Genomic DNA, 16,943 nt, shown 5'->3' with positions numbered 1-16,943 from the left:
ACAGGGAGAAGGGAATTTGAAATGATGTAAGCTGTTTCTTCTTGGGAACCTTATGGTGAACTGTGGAATGAAGCATAGCAATATGCTGAACAGCTGGAGGTGTTACTGAGCCAAGTCCTTTTTCAAACTGTGCAGTAAAGCCAGAATGTTTTGTTAATGTACAGCATGTTTATGTATCTGGCCTTGCAGTAGTTCCAGTCTTTTCCTCCTTTAATATGGACTTTAAGCTTCCAAAAAACTAGCAAAGATTCTTAGAAGTGCTTGGATGTTGTGGTTCTGACACTTCTTTCCTTCTTGTTATGAGATGCATTTTGTGAAAATTTGTCACCCTCAGTGCTGACAAGAACCATTTTTTAATAAAGACTACTGAATTCAGCAATTTCCTGTTCATGTAGAGCTAAACCTGCTTCGAAATGTTGATGCTAACAACCCAGAGAGCAGCACAACAGTGAAAAGCTCAAGCTTGCTAAGTGGCTTCAGAGGTGGCTCCAGTTACAACCATGAAACTGAAACCATCTTTGCATTGCCAAGGATGCAGCTGGATTTTAAATCCATTCACGTTCAAGAGCCTCAGGAGCCTTCGTTACAAGGTGCAGTAAACAGTTTGTTTTTTCTTGGTCCGAAGCTATTTGTCATAAATGAGGAGTTAAATACAAAGCTACTGTGCTAAAAGAAGAGGATTTAATCTGAGAATTACTGCAGATCTGCAAGAAAGGGTATCATTTCGTAAAAATACGTGGAGGGAGTTCTGCTGAGAAAGTAAAGATCTAGTCCAGAGACTGGTCACTATAGAAAAAAACTTCCTAAGATAAATAATATGAACATTTCAGCATGGTTGGCTGTTTTTAGAGGGTTGTTTTTCTTATTAAAATATTTTAAAAGAGGGCCATTCTGAAAAACAGAACACGAGATGGGTACCTACATTTTATGCTCTTTTCAAAATGTTATCTTCAGATGCAGTTGGAACTAGTGGGAAATAAGAATTCTGAAGGTATAAGACATAAATGTAGGTGGTTATTTTGGCTCAGCTGTGGTTTTACTCCATACCTGATCCTGCATAATTCTGCTGGATAAGTCAACCTCTTGGGTTTTGGTTGTTTTTTAATAGCCAAACTAGCAAAATCTGCTATTAGGTTTTCTTATTGTCTAAAATCATGCACTGACAGTGTAGCACAAGCACTAGGTAACTGCTCTAGTTTGAGTTTCCATGTTGAGCATGATCAGGGTTGGTACACGGTAGTATTTCTTTATTTTCAATATCTTTTACAAAATACCAGATGTTACTTTGATGGGAAAACTGTTTAAAAAGTGCTGAGGCTGCTAAACACAGCTCTTAATTGTGGTCCTTCCTCTCTGAGTCTCTGGTTCAGTAAGAGCAGTATCATTTTCAAATTTGTTGTGTTCACGTTCTGTGTACTTTTATGTATACCATCTGTACTTAGAAGCGTATTAATACTGCTTTTATCTGACTGTAGATACAAGTGTTAAACCAAAGGTGGAGTGCAGTGTAGTAACTGAATTTACAGACCACATTTGTGTGACTATGGATGCTGAACTGATTATGTTTCTGCATGACTTGGTATCTGCTTATCTAAAAGAAAAAGAAAAAGGTAAGTTGTTTCCTTTACCACAAAAGGTAACACTTGTGTGACAATCTGCAGTTGTCAGACTATTCAGTAGGAAATAAATCATACTTTTTATGAAGAGCTGACTTGTTAAAAATTGATTTAATTTTAAAAAAGTTAAGCCTAACTTTGCTGCCATTGAAATAATCAGAAATATTATTAATTATTCTTGAAACCTGAACTTCATGCTATGAAATGATAGTTAGCTCTTTCAATCACTGATAAGTGAAATTTAACCATACAATAACAAAAAGGTTTTTCTGGGTTATTTTGGACTGAAAGCCAAGAGGTAGTTTGGCACTTCTCAAAATGCGTAACAATGTTCAGAAAATACTTGAGCTGATTTTAAGTCAGCTCCTGTAGGAATGGAAGCAGAGTGGTTGCAGGCAAACTTAAAAGCTTTGTAGTATCACTACACTGACGTGCCACCACTGTGTAGGGAGCTGTACTCAGTGAGGCACGCTTTGCTACACTGCGTGGGCACAGTAGGTTGTTCAAAAACCATTCAGTCAGCTCAGCTCCATTGCAGCACTTACATGGAGTGTGCTGCAGAGAACAGACATACTCCTGCATTTCTGTTCCTTACCCACTATTGATGAGCTTGTGCTGGTTACTACAAGTCATAATCATGCTCCTGTTTTGACACCTGGTGTTTAGTTTAACTTTCCTTTTGTAAGATGTTATGTGCAGATGCAAACTGCTTTAGGAAGCTACATTACTTGTATTGCAGTCCTTTCATCAGTGGTGTTTCTTTTGAGACATGCATTTTTCAGACTTCAGAATGCTTTACCTTTTCCATGTGAATATGTTCAGTTGCAGCATTGAAATTTGGTGCATGCATTCTTAAGCAATGTGTGGTCTTTGCGAAGAAAAGCAAATTGAAGACAAGTGAGTTTGATGTATTTGTGAAGTGCACCAAACAGAGATTTTTTTGCAGGCTTAAGATGAATAAACAATAAGAGCTGGGTTCAGGTTGTCCTCTTGATGCCTCAGGACAAAGATTTAACTTAACTATTCCCCCGCCGTCCTCCTTCTCAGAGACTACACTCTGTCAGTCCATAAAAATACTCTATACCAGGAGTGTGTCCGTACTTCGTTTATGGAATGTAATATATATGCTTTGTTGAATTGAATTTGGAAGAAAGCCCCTGTATCTGGATGCCTTGGGCTGGCAGAGAGAAGGAAGAATCCCACATTCCAGTATTATCCAGTGTCTATTACAGTTTTCATAAGATATTTTTTACTAGCACTTTATTCAAATCAAAGCTGTTTGCCAGAAATTCTGTAAAACCAAACCACAAGGTGGTGTGTTGTTTTTTTTTTTTAATTTGTGCTTTTCTTTTATTTAAATGATGTGCAAAGAGAATTCAAGTGAGATGCTTGTAACTGACTTGGGGTGGGGTTTTCCCTCTTTCTGTTTTGTAGCAATTTTTCCTCCTCGCATTTTGGCTGCTCGTCCAGGACAGAAAAACTCCGTTGGTGTTCTAGATGACAGCTCCGCTGACAAAGAGGCGGAGGAAAGCATTACTTACACTACAGTCGACTGGAGAGAATTTATGTGCAATACTTGGCATTTGGAACCCACACTCAGGTAACAAGCAGGCTTACCTGCACTCTCTTGTCTGTGCATCTTACCTGTGGGTACTGTCCTGCAAATGACATGTGTTTCCAAGTTGATGCTGTTCAGCTCCTAAAAGGATTGATCATGTGGACATGGATATTGTAGATCTAACAATAAAAATGGACTAAATGGATTAATACATGGTGAACTCTGCTCTGAACAGATGACTAAGATTTTGTGGGACCATGTTAGGCTACTTTAAAACGTTTGAAGTAATCTTTAAAGTTATCCAGATAGCTTTAAAGTTATCTTGAGTTAGGCCAATGGAGCTTTTAGGATGTAAAACTGTTCCTAGGTAAGAATAGGAGGAAAGCAATCTACTTACTGTACTGCAGACTTCCCATGAGATGCTGGCAAGAAAAAAATCTGTTAGTCCATTAATTGACACGTGGCTGAGTTTCCTTTCCTGCCTAAGGGATAATCAGGTCAACCTCAAATGAAATCTGCTGTACAAGTGACAACCTTACACTAGTATTCTCTTGCTATTAAAGGACACAGGTCTGTGGGAGAACAAGGAGTAAGAAACCAAACCCAGTAAAGGTTCCCTACTAAACTAACAACTCAAAATCTGGGAGTTGATGTTCTGGGCGTACTGTCATTACACTGCTCACACCATCTCCCAGCTGTTTTTATAGAGGAGAAATGAAAGCCTCATGGGAAAAACAGAATAACTACATGGATGTGTTTAATTAAGAAGCAATAATTAAACTCATTACTCGCATCTATACTCCAGCTGCTGCTCTCTCCCTCTTGATGAAATGCTTGCAGCTAAAAAGGCTGCATAGTCTTGCAGACTTAGCAATGAGTGTCATTTTGATGAGTCATACTTGATGTTATTTTTCTATATCTCTGCCTTAGTGAAATTTACAGTTTTTAGCATCATCTCTGATTACGCTTTAGAGTCAGCTTGGCCCAAACTTTGTGCACAGATGTGTTACGGATTTGTCTTTGGCTGTTAGCACTGCTATGAAAGATACCGGCTACAGGACATGACAAGTGTTGGATAACACAATTATCTATTGCATCAGTTAATATCTAGATTAGAAATTACAGAGATTAAAGATCCTGTTGGAGGTTCTTCAAAATTAGGATACAGTAAAATTAAGCTCATTAAGGACCACAGATTACCGTGTTTCACTCTGTGCTACGGCAGTCCATTCACTTTCTGCCGTGTATTTTTTCATCTTGCAGATTTTCATTTTCAGCATTCCAGTTCTTTAAGACTTCTTTAAGCAGTCACCTTAAAATAAAAAAAGTATCATGTACTACTTGCTATATGGCAGTTTCAACTGACCACAAAAGAACAGCGTGTACAGCAGCAACTTGCTGCTCTCAATATACACTTTTAATCGCTGAAAATGACTTTTCTCTGTGTTGGGGTTGGTTTGGTTTTTTCACCTCTGCTGACACTGCTGGAGGACCTCAGTGTTCATTCACGTATTGAAACAACAAATCAATGCAGGCCAAAGAAATCCTGACAGTGGGCATTTTGTGTTAGCAGTAAGCATGCATGGGTTCAAACATCGTCTGGAGGCAGCCTGGTCCTGGTTTTTTGCCTCCTTGAGCATCCTCTTCCTTTGAAAGGTCATTCCATTGGTCATCTTCAGCTTACCTGTGTACATTAAGTTTGAAGCCATGCCCGTTGGATGCAAGTGGGTCAGGGGTAACAATGGTAAAAATAGATGTTTGTTTGCACAAGTGCCAGGGGCTATATTTATATATTTGAGATTGTCCCCTGTTTATTGTTTTCTAGATTAATATCATGGACTGGGAGAAAAATTGATCCTGTTGGCGTTGACTACATCCTCCAGAAGCTGGGCTTTCACCATGCGAGGACTACTATTCCCAAGTGGCTGCAGCGCGGTGTCATGGATCCTTTGGACAAAGTGTTGTCAGTCCTTATAAAGAAACTCGGTACTGCACTACAGGATGAAAAGGAAAAGAAAGGAAAAGACAAGGAAGAATACTAAGAAGATAATGTGACAACTGTAATTCCGTTTGATTTTATCAAAGTGTTTTATGATATTTTAAGAATTTAAATATGGTTTAAAGAGAAACCTAACAGCTTTTTTGCTACTCTATTTAAAACTTACATTGTGAGTAACTGTTTACCGTGGTACATGATACCATTCTGTATTTGAAGTTTTTGCATGATGATGACCAATGTACATTCTGTGAAGGAATAGCTGGAACACTGTAAATCTGCTCCTCGGCATCCACCGTTTTCTTACGTGCAATATGATTCCTGCATCTTTAAAATACTTGCAGATTAACTGTGAATTTTCATAAACTTTATTTGCCATAACACAAACCCCTCGTTGATGTGACTGGTAATTGATTTGTCAATGTAGACTTGTGTAAATTGTATACATATATATATATATAACTTATGAAACTGTGATTGCCTTAGTGCTAAAAAAAAATCATTAAGTTTATTACACTTGTAATAAAATTTAACTATTGTACAGGGGCCCTTTTTTTGGGGGGTGGGGGGGGTGGGGTGGGGGGTGGTCGTGGTATTTGTTTGTTTAATCAAGGAACTGCTTTTGGCATAACTTGGCATGGCAGGGACGGGCGGGCGGCAAGGACCGCCTCTTCCCGCCCTCCGCCGCCTCTTCCCGCCCTCCGCGGCTGAAGCGAGGCGCGCGCCTGCCTTTTCCCGCCCTCCAGCGCCCGCTGCTGCTGGAGAGCTGGGCGGGACCGGCCGCGGTAATTGCCTCGGTCCCTCGAGGGCTAGCCGTCCCGCCGCCCTTTTTTCTTCCAGCCGCTTGGCGGCCGGGCGCCGTGAGTTGTGAGGGAAGGCTGCTGCCGAGCCGGGGTCGCGGAGGGCGAAAGGGAAGAGCTGCCAGAAGCGAAGCGCAGTGTGCGGCGCGGCTCCCGCGTCCTGTCACTCCACCGCCCGGCCTCCTGAGGCGGCCCAGGCATGAGCAGCGGCGGCGGGCGGCCGCCGAGCCCTGGCGCCCCCGGCCCTGGCCCGGCGCCGGGGGGCACCCGGCCCGCCGCGGCCCCCAGGCAGCCGCCGCTGAGGGAGCCCGCCCGGCCCGCCGCGGCCCCCAGGCAGCCGCCGCTGAGGGAGCCCGCCCGGCCCGCCGCGGCCCCCAGGCAGCCGCCGCTGAGGGAGCCCGCCCGGCCCGCCGCGGCCCCCAGGCAGCCGCCGCTGAGGGAGCCCGCCCGGCCCGCCGCGGCCCCCAGGCAGCCGCCGCTGAGGGAGCCCGCCCGGCCCGCCGCGGCCCCCAGGCAGCCGCCGCTGAGGGAGCCCGCCCGGCCCGCCGCGGCCCCCAGGCAGCCGCCGCTGAGGGAGCCCGCCCGGCCCGCCGCGGCCCCCAGGCAGCCGCCGCTGAGGGAGCCCGCCCGGCCCGCTGTTGTGAGGCCCAAGCGGCAGCCGCCTCACAGGGGCACCGCACCAGAGGTGATGCAAAAGTTAGGTATGGCTTTAGGTTGATACGAAGGGATTAGCTATTGAAATGCACTTTTAATGCTAGCGAAAGTAACTTAACGACCTTTTTTTTTTTTTTAAGGTTGCAGCCCTCTGCCACTCTTTTTTACCACAGTATTTTCTTAAATGACTTCTCCAGCATTGGGTGACCTTCTATCTCCGTCCTTCCGTGCTGGTACTTTGTTAGAGATTTGTTGTGGGTTAGGCAGGGTAGTCTGCAACATCTCATTGTTACAAATTCCATGTCGTACATTAACAGTGCTGTAGAGGCTGCCAGAATACAGGAGTTGTGCTGCTGCATGAATTTTCGTAGAGTTCATTGAAAAACAGCTTTAACTGCAGTTCTAGATACCCTAGGATGTATTCTGAATTATTTCTTTTCTGAATAGCTGTATCGAGGTAAAGGTACCTATTGATGACACTTGGAGATAACTGTTTATTTTAGTTCATGGCTGGGATGTGCTTGCGCGTGTGTATGTGGTAGTCTTGAGGCTGGAGATTCCATCCATCCTTGAGTTGATACAGCGAAAAAGACTTGGTTTTTTCTCTTAAATCTGAAAGAACACATCGTTCCTTCACAGAAGCAGATGCTGCAGGAAATGTTAATTGGTTATTCTGTGGGAGACCTCCACATCAAAGACAACTGTCCAGATAGTAGTGTGCTCCTTGGAAGAATTTGTCTTTCTTGTAAAACTCAGAAGAGTAGGTTTGCCTCAGGACCCCTCAGATTTCGTAGAAGCCTCTTATGACTTGGCTGAATTGCTTCACATTGTTTACTGAAGAGCATAAGGGCTCAGTGCTAGGACAGATGGAATAACCCACCCCACCGCTGTCCTGGTTCCTGGTGTGGGTAATATTGGGCGTGGGGGGGACCGTTGGTGTGGGAGTGCAGCGCAGTGCAGCTCTTGCCATGTTTTGGCCAGAGGTGCTGTTTCTGTATTCAGCAGTTCTTTGTGGGTGTGTTTCTTTTTCTTTGAATGAGTTACCTGCTTTTTGAATAGCGTGCATGGTTGCCAAAACTTCTGTGGTGTCTTAAGGCACAGAGTTGCACAGTTTCACAGTTTTGTGTGAAAAACCATGGGCTCCATTGTTTTGAATCTGCCATCAGCAACTTCCATTTGGTTGCTGGTTTGCAAGGGAGGGGAACGGGAATATATGTTCTTTTGACATGTAACATCTGATTGTATTCAGAGTAGATTTAGTACTCAAAGTAAAAGCTTTGATGCTTTAAAAAAGGAGGTACGCGCCATTTCAGAATTGCTAGTGTCAGTGTAGAAATCAGTACAAAGCAATAGAGCTTGAGTCAATGTTTTTGTTCTTCTAAGCAGCATCTAAAAAGCAAGTGTGTTCAGTCCTTTTTTAAATTTTGTTTCAGAACCTTTTATTTTGAAAGCAGCCTGTGCTCCACCATTGGCAGCACTTCCTGCAAAGAAAGACATTGAGGACTTCATTGCAAGATATGAACAGGGAGCAATGAACCCAGTATCTGCCTTGCATCAGTTTGCGCAAATGCACCACGCACAACTGGAACTGAAAGAAACTGGCATGGCAGGTAAGTACTTCATTTCTTAAAGTAATACTTGCTTGTCCTTGAGGTATAGAATTTGATCAGGTGAATCATATAAAATTCTGGCTGCTACCAGAATGCTGTGAAAAGTGCATAAAGTGAAAGCTGCCAATGTTCTTGTGGAGGTGAAAGCTTTGAATTGTATTTTGCTACAATTGTCTTCCTTGTTTTCTGCTTGTCCCTGGAATGAATATAAGCACATAAAGCTACAGATGAATAATTAAAATAATGTCACTAATTATGTCTGGGTTTTTTCCTCCTTTAAAGGCAATATCATATGTCCTTATTTTGCCTTTTGTGCGGTGATAGATGGTGTTTGCTACAAGACTGGACTTGGGAAAAACAAGAAGGAATCTAAATTCAATGCAGCTAAACTGGCTCTTGATGAGCTACTTAACTTGGAACATCGAGGGGCAAAGGTTTTTGAAAAATCAGGTAAATATTCTTAGCAATACCTAATAAGAACTTGAAAAGCATGGCTTAAGGTTTTCCTATGCAAAACCTCTGTGTAGTTTTATTAAATGCTTCCGTATCAGGGCCTCTGTCAGTTTTCTTGAATCCTTTAGGCAGAGCTACTTGTTGTATGGTTCTGAAACTGTTTTTTTCCATTGTCTTTTGTGTATTAGGAGTTGCATCACTTTGTAGCAGAGTGCAGAATACTGAAGGAATTAATTTATTTGTTGCTGTTGTCCTTGATTTGCTACTCACTAGGTAACAGCAATGTGGAGTTGATCTATGTGGTTTTGAATTTTTGTGATTAAAAGTCTTCAACACTGAGTTACTACTTTCAAAAGAATTGAGCTACCATAACATTTATCTTATTTTAAGGGTTGCTGCCTAAACGGTTCTGTGCTTACAAGGATTTCAAAGTCACAAAAGAAAATTCTTAGAGAATTGGAAACTTTTAACTTTCTGGAAATAGTGTGAGATCCATGTTTGAAATTTAGAATTTCCATCACAGTTTGAAATTTTGTTGAATTCTTAGATCCTCCCCATATTCCTGCCGAGCCTTGGACTCCAGCAAACCCTGTTTGTGTATCAAGGATCTGCTTTGGTAAGGAGTAGTCTTGTTCTTCTCTATTGATTCAAACTACCCAGCAAATGCTTGCTTCTCTGCCACCCTGCCCCCCCCTTTTTTTTTCTTTTTAACATTTTAACACCTTTAGTTGATCTCAGTGAAGTTACTGTTATTGTAAACATGTCTTTGAAAATGCTGTAAGAATTAGTGTCACTATAGTAGGAGACTGACTGTCGGGTCTACAATCAGACACAACTCCAGTAAATTGCTTAAAGTGGTGAAATGATTGTGATGGAAACAATTTCTGTCCTTACTCAAAATACTGCGTGAAGTAGATGATCAGACTTGATCCACATTCCTGATGTCCTACCATGAATAATAAAAGCATAAAGTGTTCAGATATTCCTGTTCTTTATTTATTCATCTCTATCGTGGTAGTCTTCAGAATCCCAAAAGTGTGTTGATATGCTTCTACCATGTATTTACATTTATAGTTTGCTAAGCGACTGATCATGTCTATTGTCATCGTCCTGTGTCTGTGTGTCCTCTTTCCCCCCACAACACACTGCCTGACAAATTTGTGTTTTCCTGGCTTTTATTATATTTAGGAGGAGAACAGCTTATACATCAAAAACTTCCACAAACAGTTCAAGAAGTATTTAACAGACTGACTGCCAAGCATCCCGAGTACCGAAGTTGTGGCAGCTCACTGGCTGCCTTCATCATTGAAAAAGGCAAGTCTGTTTTGATAGTGAGTGTTGGGGGACAGAAAACAGGCTGTTTGTGTTCCCAGAGAGCCTTAGATTAACGCATTTTGGAGCTGGTAAAGGGGTAGTTCTCCTTCTTTAACATACTTTGTTCTGATGGCTCTGTCACAATGTATAACTGCTACAGTGGTACAAATATCCAAGACCTACATAAGTGTTTCCTTGTGCTGCCTCAAAAGAGGAGCAAGGCTCTATAGACCAGCTATATAGGCCACATGCTGGAGTGGGGAAGGTGCGTGAGGAGGAAGGAGCAACAGAGACAACATGTAGGAATGGATGCTTCCCAGTAGTCCTGCGCGGCTCAAGCAGGGAGGAGAGGAGGTAGAGGAGTCAGGAGTGAAGTTGAGCCTGGGAGGAAGGGGGGAGTAGGGGGAAGCTGGTTTTACTTTTAGTTTTGTTTCTCACTGTCCTACTTTAATTGGCAATAAATTAAATTAATCTTCCCCAGGCTGACTGTTTTGCACATGGTGGTGAATGGCAAGCAACCTGCCTGCGCTTGCCTTGACCTATGAGCTTTTTTATTTTATTTTTTTATAGGATCATTTAGGTTGGAGAAGACCTTTAAAGATCATAGAGTCTAACTTGCTGGGGGATGGGGGATGTGAGAGAGTGACTTGGTGGGCACCTGGCAGCCAGACAAGTTTAACCCACCACAGTCATGTAAAAATAAATGCAGTGGGGTTTTGTTGTTTTTTTATCTTTGGTTTGCTTTTTTTTTTGAGGTGGACGGCATGAAGTTGTAGCTTTAGGAACAGGAGACTGTAATTACAGTCAGTGCTTTCAACCTTGTGGAAGAGTGTTGCATGACAGCCATGCCATTGTTACTGCAAGACGTTCTCTACTTAGGTAAGAATGTGTGTACAAATAGTTTTACCAGTTCTCTTGCAGACAGTTCTCAGTTTTACTTTCACAAATGTCAGTATAACTGAACTTGCATTTTATAGTTAGTACCTTCTGGATTATTTTCAAATTGTGTGAATAAAATGTGAATGTCAGTGTATTTGTAAACTAAGTAGTGTATTTTGTGCTTGCCTTGATGCTTTCTTTTTAGATATTTTTATAGGCATCTTTTGCTGTTCTATAATGAAAATCCAGCAAGGACAGAAAAATCTGTATTTCACGCACCACCAGGCTCGAAGCTGCTTACCCTAAAGCAAAATACGGCTATCTATCTCTACATAAATCAGCTTCCAAAAGGAACGGCTCAGTTAAAATCACCGGTGTAAGTGCCTTTGTGTTTTCAGAGGTGTTGTAGTGGAATATTTATCTGCAGTGACAAACATATTTGTGAGTGTGGAAAATATGCCTTGTTACATGTTTCTAATATGGGGGGGGCTATTCTGTGGGTTTTTTTCATGTTTTGCAAGCATTATAGTGCAGGGTGATAGTGATCAGTGTATGAGATACAGCTCAATGTGACAATACAGAAGCCTTTTACGTGGGTTATAGCTTCAGAACGATTCTTTGTTTGTTACAGATACCCACTTAGCAGTTAACCCCCCTCCCAAGATACTCTTAAAATACTAATAAGTCATTAATTTAACCACTGAGCAAGTGGATGTGGTGACTGAATGTCATCCTTTGCACCATGGGCCTAGGCTATAAAAAACCTTGAACTGAAGCAGTAGGTTCCTGCTCTGCTTTGTAGAAAAAAGGTAACAAGAGAAACTTGATGGGACAAATACACTTCTATGCTTATCTTTACACTTCTAAACTTTTGTTAAATTTTTGAAGGCTTTAATAGCTTTGACACTTAGCAGCAGCAGTCACTGCTTTACAAGGTTACTATGAGCAACGTTATTTTGTGTTCCCTTACAGTGGTACAGTGGAATGATGTCCCTGAAAATCAGCCAGTCATAAATTTTTTGTATAAGTGAGACAGCTAGCAGCTTTCATACTGTGTTTGGGTGCTGGGAAGGTAGAGCAGTGTATTGCAAGCTGTGCTGACAGGGGGAGGAGCCCCTCTTGTTAGACCTGCAGAAGGCTTCAGATGATGTTCAGTTCACAGCCCGCTCTTACACAGAAATAGCTGGTGAGACTGGGTGCTCTTTGTGAGCTGCTCTGTTGTAGTTGATGGATCGCAGTGTCAGTGCTTATTCTCTTGCTTTTTGGCAATTCTGGTCTGTGCTCTCTTGAAACAAACTCTGGGAAGTATTCTTATACAGCAGTTTGCTTATGTATAGAGTTATTTAAAGACTGTTTTTAGAAGGGAGCTACTTGCAAGCAGTCCGCTGAGTAGCAAAATATGACCACTTAGAACAGGTGGTAGTATGTTACTTAAGCCAGAACTAAATTTTTGCTTTCTAATAAAGTAGTAAAGCAAAAGCACCTGTGATCATAACTTTGTAAGTTATGATAAAACTGGGGAGAGTTAGCTCAAAGCTTCAGGCTTTGACTTCTTATCCCTGTGTAGTTAAGGAGGAAAAATTTGTTTTGCTTCAGAACAATTGCTGTTTCGTCTCCCTAATGTGTTGCAACTCCTTGTTTTAAATATTTTGAAGAATTGCAGTGTAAATTGTTTTAAAGGGGATTAACAACCTTACAGCTGCTTTTTTCAAAGATGAACGGCATCCAAGTAACGTCTGTGGTAGTATAGACACAAAGTGATAGCTTGTTTGCAGCATGTGCTGATCTCTTTCAGTGTTTGCACAATTAGGTTGAACTACCATTTCTTAGTTAAACACCAACTTCAGTATCCTAGTCGCTTGAGCAGCTGAATGTGGTGCTTCTAAAATTTTCACATACTGAATGAACGCAATGTGCCTGTTGATAATTGCTTTTTGAGAAACGGTATTAGGTGCCACTTTGCAATAACCTCTGATTAGAGTGGTTTCTCACTGAAATTCATTTTGTCTTAATTTAGGTATCTCAATCCAGGATCTGTCTATGCTTATGAAGCTCGTGAAGAACTGAACCTCCATGTGACTGTAGAAGGCAAGATTTACCTAACTGTTTGTTGTCCACATAGAACTGATAGGACAAGCAGTATGTCAGCTAGTGATAAATTAACAAAATGGGAAGTGGTTGGTGTTCAGGGAGCATTGCTGAGTCACTTCATTGAACCAGTGTATATCAACAGTATTCTTGTAGGTAAGCATAATATGAATTTCAGTGGGGTTTCTTTGTATGTTTTCATGTTCCAGTTTGACCACATTTTATAAAACATGAACTAAACCATGGTGGTTCTTTAAAGAATTACAGTATTTTCCTGAAAAGGTACTAAGTGTGGGGTTTTTCCCGCTCATCTTTGAAACGCTCTAATGTAAAACTCGGGCTTGCTTTTTTGTCCTTATGCATTTTTTTTCTAGCTTGCTAGATTGCCCTTCCTTTACTATGTATTAGCGTAACAGAAGAAATTCAGCATTGTTTTATAACAAATTAAATTTTAGGTGTTGAGAAAATACTGTGTGACACATGCTGTGGCAACTGTTCAGTCAAATATGGTGACTTTAAGGTGACAAGTCAAGTAACTGTAGAATCAAGCAGTGGAAGAACTGCCAGTATTTAACTGAAAGTGCTCAGTTTCACCTTGGGGTATCTTACGAGCTCTACTGGAAAGTCTTTGTTCAGTTTTGTGTTGTGTTCATGGCCTGTGCTCCCCGCCACCTCCCCCTTGGTATTGGTTAATGCAAATAGATGTTGAAGAATAGGGATTACCAAGGTGATGGGTGAATTCTCAGGATTTAGCGGCAGTCAGGAAGACCGTACTATTATCAGAAGTCATTTCAGTAGCTTTTATTTATGTGCTGGAATTAAATTAATGGCTATTATCCTGAAGATGTTTAGGTGTTTGTTCCTGTTAATATTTGTACTATGAGACTTGGTACATGGTCTGAGTTCCCCAGACATGGAAGGTGTAGCAGCTTTTCTTTTTCTAGCACGGAACAAGGTTTATGAAGCACTCCAAAAGATCTTACAAGAACTGGTGAAAGCCTGCCTGTTCCTTCTGAGGAAATTTGGGCACTTTTAAATAGAAATAGAAAAACTTCTAATATGCTCACTTAAGTGGTATTCAAAGTAATCATAATGATCTATAATATATTGCCCTTCTATTTAATAGAAATTCTATGACTGTTCTTTGAGATGCTATGGACCAAAGCATACTTAGTTAGTCGGCAGTCAGAAATACTGTTGGATATGGAGTAATGTGGGCAAACTCACTGGCACATTTTCTAATCTAGAACATGAAAGTTTGTGTTGCAGCTTCTATTTTAATGCTGTCTCCTGCAAGGAATGGAAAGAGTTGATGAAGAATAATTGTTCCAAAAAGGAGGCATCCCATGAAAATAATGATGCCTCTGGAGAAGAAACTGTGAAACAGTTTTTGTTGTATGAACTGAATGTTGGAACTGGTTCTTCCAAACACAAATTTTGTGTAGAAAAATGAATATTATGTAGACCAATGGAAACATCTGCATTCATTTTTTTCTTATTTTTTCTTCTTTTAATTTGATTTTGTTTTGCTTAATAGGAAATGGAAATTGCAAAGATACAAGAGGGCTAGAAATAGCTATAAACCAGCGTGTTGATGATACACTTACATCAAAGCTTCCCATGCCTTATATGGTCAACAAATGTCATACTTACATGGTAAATGCTGCATACCCGATTCAAGTAGACTTCAAACAGAAGTCTCTTAGTTTGAATTGGTCATTGCCAGATAGATCACTGGAAGTTGTGGATGGATTAAATGGAAAAACCATTGAAAGGTTAGAAATTTCTCTTTGTTATGTTGTAAATAATGGTTAGCCTTATTGTTTTGTGCCAGCTCACTGGAGTAGTGATTTTTTTAATCTATGTGTGGAGGCCACAGTATTACCCAAATGAGAGAGACTCCTCCTGTGTTTCGTGACCTGATGAGATACAATTTTAAAGATCTTGTAACTTTACAGTGAGAAACCAAGACATGACATTAAATAGCTCTTTGAATTGAGGTATCTTTATTCCATTGTCTATGGTACTGAGTGTTTTAGTTTGCACGATACAGAAAAACAATAAGCTTCCTAGTTCAGATGAATTCCACTTTTGAAAACAGTTGTTGGTTGACTTGTTTAAATTCTCATAGCTGCTGATTTGCATTAGCTTTGCGTGTTGAAAGTGGAAGTAGAATCATATGATCATATTCACAAAGCATTGGGGAGAGGGGGGGAATCCTGTAATGATCAAAGCAATATACCTGTAATGTATTACTGAGTTTTATTATTCTCTCTTTATTTTGACTGTAGTTCACCATTCAAAACTGGTATTTATATGGCAAGTCGCCTTTGCAAGGCAGCAATGTTTAGTCGCTTCAGATGGCTTGCTAAGGAAGCAGGACGGAATGATTTGCTTCAAGTTGCAATGTACCATGAAGCTAAGGTAAGCTGGGGGGTGGCAGAGGCAGGAAGTTTTAGCAAGAGAGTCTCTTAGTGCTACTCTCAAAGCTGATTTGGTAGCCAGGGGTGACTTTCTATTTTGCTGATGACTTTACCTGAACAGTGGGATCTCTCATAGTGCCTATAATCTTTGCCTGAGAATGTCTGACATTTCTGTTTTCAAGTAGAATTTATCTACTGAATAATCTTGAACCGTTCTCTATGAAAATCTGCCGTGTTTTGTGCCTTGGCGTATGGAGGTTGCTGCCCATTTTCGTCACGTAAGATAGTTTCCTATTAAGAAGGTTGGAGGCAGTTTATTCATTTTCAGTCTTACTCTTTATGTTTGTTTCATGCATATGTAGATACTTTTCTACCACAGTGTGGTCTTGTCAAGGATTCTTATGTCACAGTGGAGTAGGAAAGTAGGACTACTTCATCAGAAAGTAGCAATAGGCTTTCCTTTGTGGTATAAAAATACAGAGAAATTATTTAAAGGAGCTACTGCGATTCTTGATTGCTGTGAACACAGTTCACTAGATTCTCTCCCTACTTGGACATATGTAGGCTCATCTTATACTTCGTATGCTTCCAGGTTTTTCCTCTCCTTGAGGAAAGGAATATATCTCCTTCAAGAGAGATATTTTAATTCCAGAATTGTTAGGTGAAACTTACGCTTTTATAAAGTATGGATCTTTTTTCCACCTGTTAGAACGTGCAAGAGATAATTTTTCAAATAATTCAAAAACTACCGTAAAATAGAATGGCTTGCTAATTGTCTGCTTGTTTATGTGTTTAGATTTGCACTGAATGATAGCAAGTGTTTATTTTCTGTGTCAAGGTAGTATTGGAACTCTAAAGATGCTGAAAAGCAGTAATGTTCAACAGAGCTATTCTCTCATCCCAGTAAATATCCAGGCATATAAGAAGAGTATGTTTTTAGAGTCTGTAACACTTTTGTCTCACTGTCAGCAGCTGAGAGAACTGTAAGATTTGTAGGTATTGTTTTCTTCAAGGTTTGTGCTCGTGTGTATTATATGCTGGTAGTAAAGAGCTCAGGTGTCTCTAACAACCATTCTTGACAGCTTTCAAGATCTTTCTTTTTCTAGATTCAATCTGAATTGTACCAAAAAGCTAAAAATTTGCTGCAGAGCTACTTAGAGCAAAATCGTTACGGATCCTGGATTGTGAAGTCTGCAGATGTGGAACAGTTCAGTGGCTGACTGTGAGCTGGACTGTATGTGAATTCAGTTTGGATGGTTTCTTTCAGTAAAAGGTAATTCTGATCGGTAAAACGTTCAACTGTAGGGTTCGTATTTACAGCAAGAAAAATCATCCCAGAGCTGTTTCTTGCCAATTTCAATGCAGATATTAAACCATCTCTAACAGTTTAGTCTTTTCCAAAAGTTGATGTTTCCTCATAGGTAGGAGGAAAGCTCTTGACAGCTTTGCAAATCTGTTTTCTTTTGGCCCCCGATGCCACCTTGTTTCTGCTTCCTCGCTCCCACGCCACCCTGTGGAGTTAACAACGGTTTTTTTCTGGTAGTTTCAGGAT

The 16,943-nt window shown here is 40.9% G+C and overlaps 2 protein-coding genes across 15 annotated transcripts in view; both read left to right on the top strand.

Annotated features, from left to right (window-relative positions):
- BLTP1 (bridge-like lipid transfer protein family member 1) overlaps positions 1–5,711 on the top strand; it is a 125,136-nt gene extending 119,425 nt beyond the window's left edge. For all 14 annotated transcript variants that reach the window (XM_055794858.1, XM_055794855.1, XM_055794856.1 and 11 more), the window contains 4 exons: positions 396–590; positions 1,476–1,610; positions 3,051–3,216; positions 5,000–5,711. In XM_055794858.1, coding sequence (XP_055650833.1) covers positions 396–590; positions 1,476–1,610; positions 3,051–3,216; positions 5,000–5,216 — 713 coding nt within the window. In that variant the 3' untranslated portion in view covers positions 5,217–5,711. The remainder of the gene's footprint in view (positions 1–395; positions 591–1,475; positions 1,611–3,050; positions 3,217–4,999) is intronic.
- Positions 5,712–6,169: 458 nt separating this feature from the next.
- Positions 6,170–16,943, top strand: part of ADAD1 (adenosine deaminase domain containing 1) — a 34,511-nt gene continuing 23,737 nt past the window's right edge. Inside the window, exons 1-11 of the mRNA XM_055798068.1 lie at positions 6,170–6,671; positions 8,058–8,234; positions 8,517–8,684; positions 9,235–9,303; positions 9,876–10,001; positions 10,757–10,880; positions 11,086–11,256; positions 12,898–13,124; positions 14,506–14,743; positions 15,260–15,392; positions 16,498–16,664. Coding sequence (XP_055654043.1) covers positions 6,170–6,671; positions 8,058–8,234; positions 8,517–8,684; positions 9,235–9,303; positions 9,876–10,001; positions 10,757–10,880; positions 11,086–11,256; positions 12,898–13,124; positions 14,506–14,743; positions 15,260–15,392; positions 16,498–16,611 — 2,049 coding nt within the window. The 3' untranslated portion in view covers positions 16,612–16,664. The remainder of the gene's footprint in view (positions 6,672–8,057; positions 8,235–8,516; positions 8,685–9,234; positions 9,304–9,875; positions 10,002–10,756; positions 10,881–11,085; positions 11,257–12,897; positions 13,125–14,505; positions 14,744–15,259; positions 15,393–16,497; positions 16,665–16,943) is intronic.

Source organism: Falco peregrinus, chromosome 2, assembly GCF_023634155.1.
Source record: "Falco peregrinus isolate bFalPer1 chromosome 2, bFalPer1.pri, whole genome shotgun sequence".
NCBI lineage: Eukaryota > Metazoa > Chordata > Aves > Falconiformes > Falconidae > Falco > Falco peregrinus.
The sequence above is the reverse complement of the archived record's forward strand: the minus strand, read 5'-3'. Positions and strand labels throughout refer to the sequence as shown.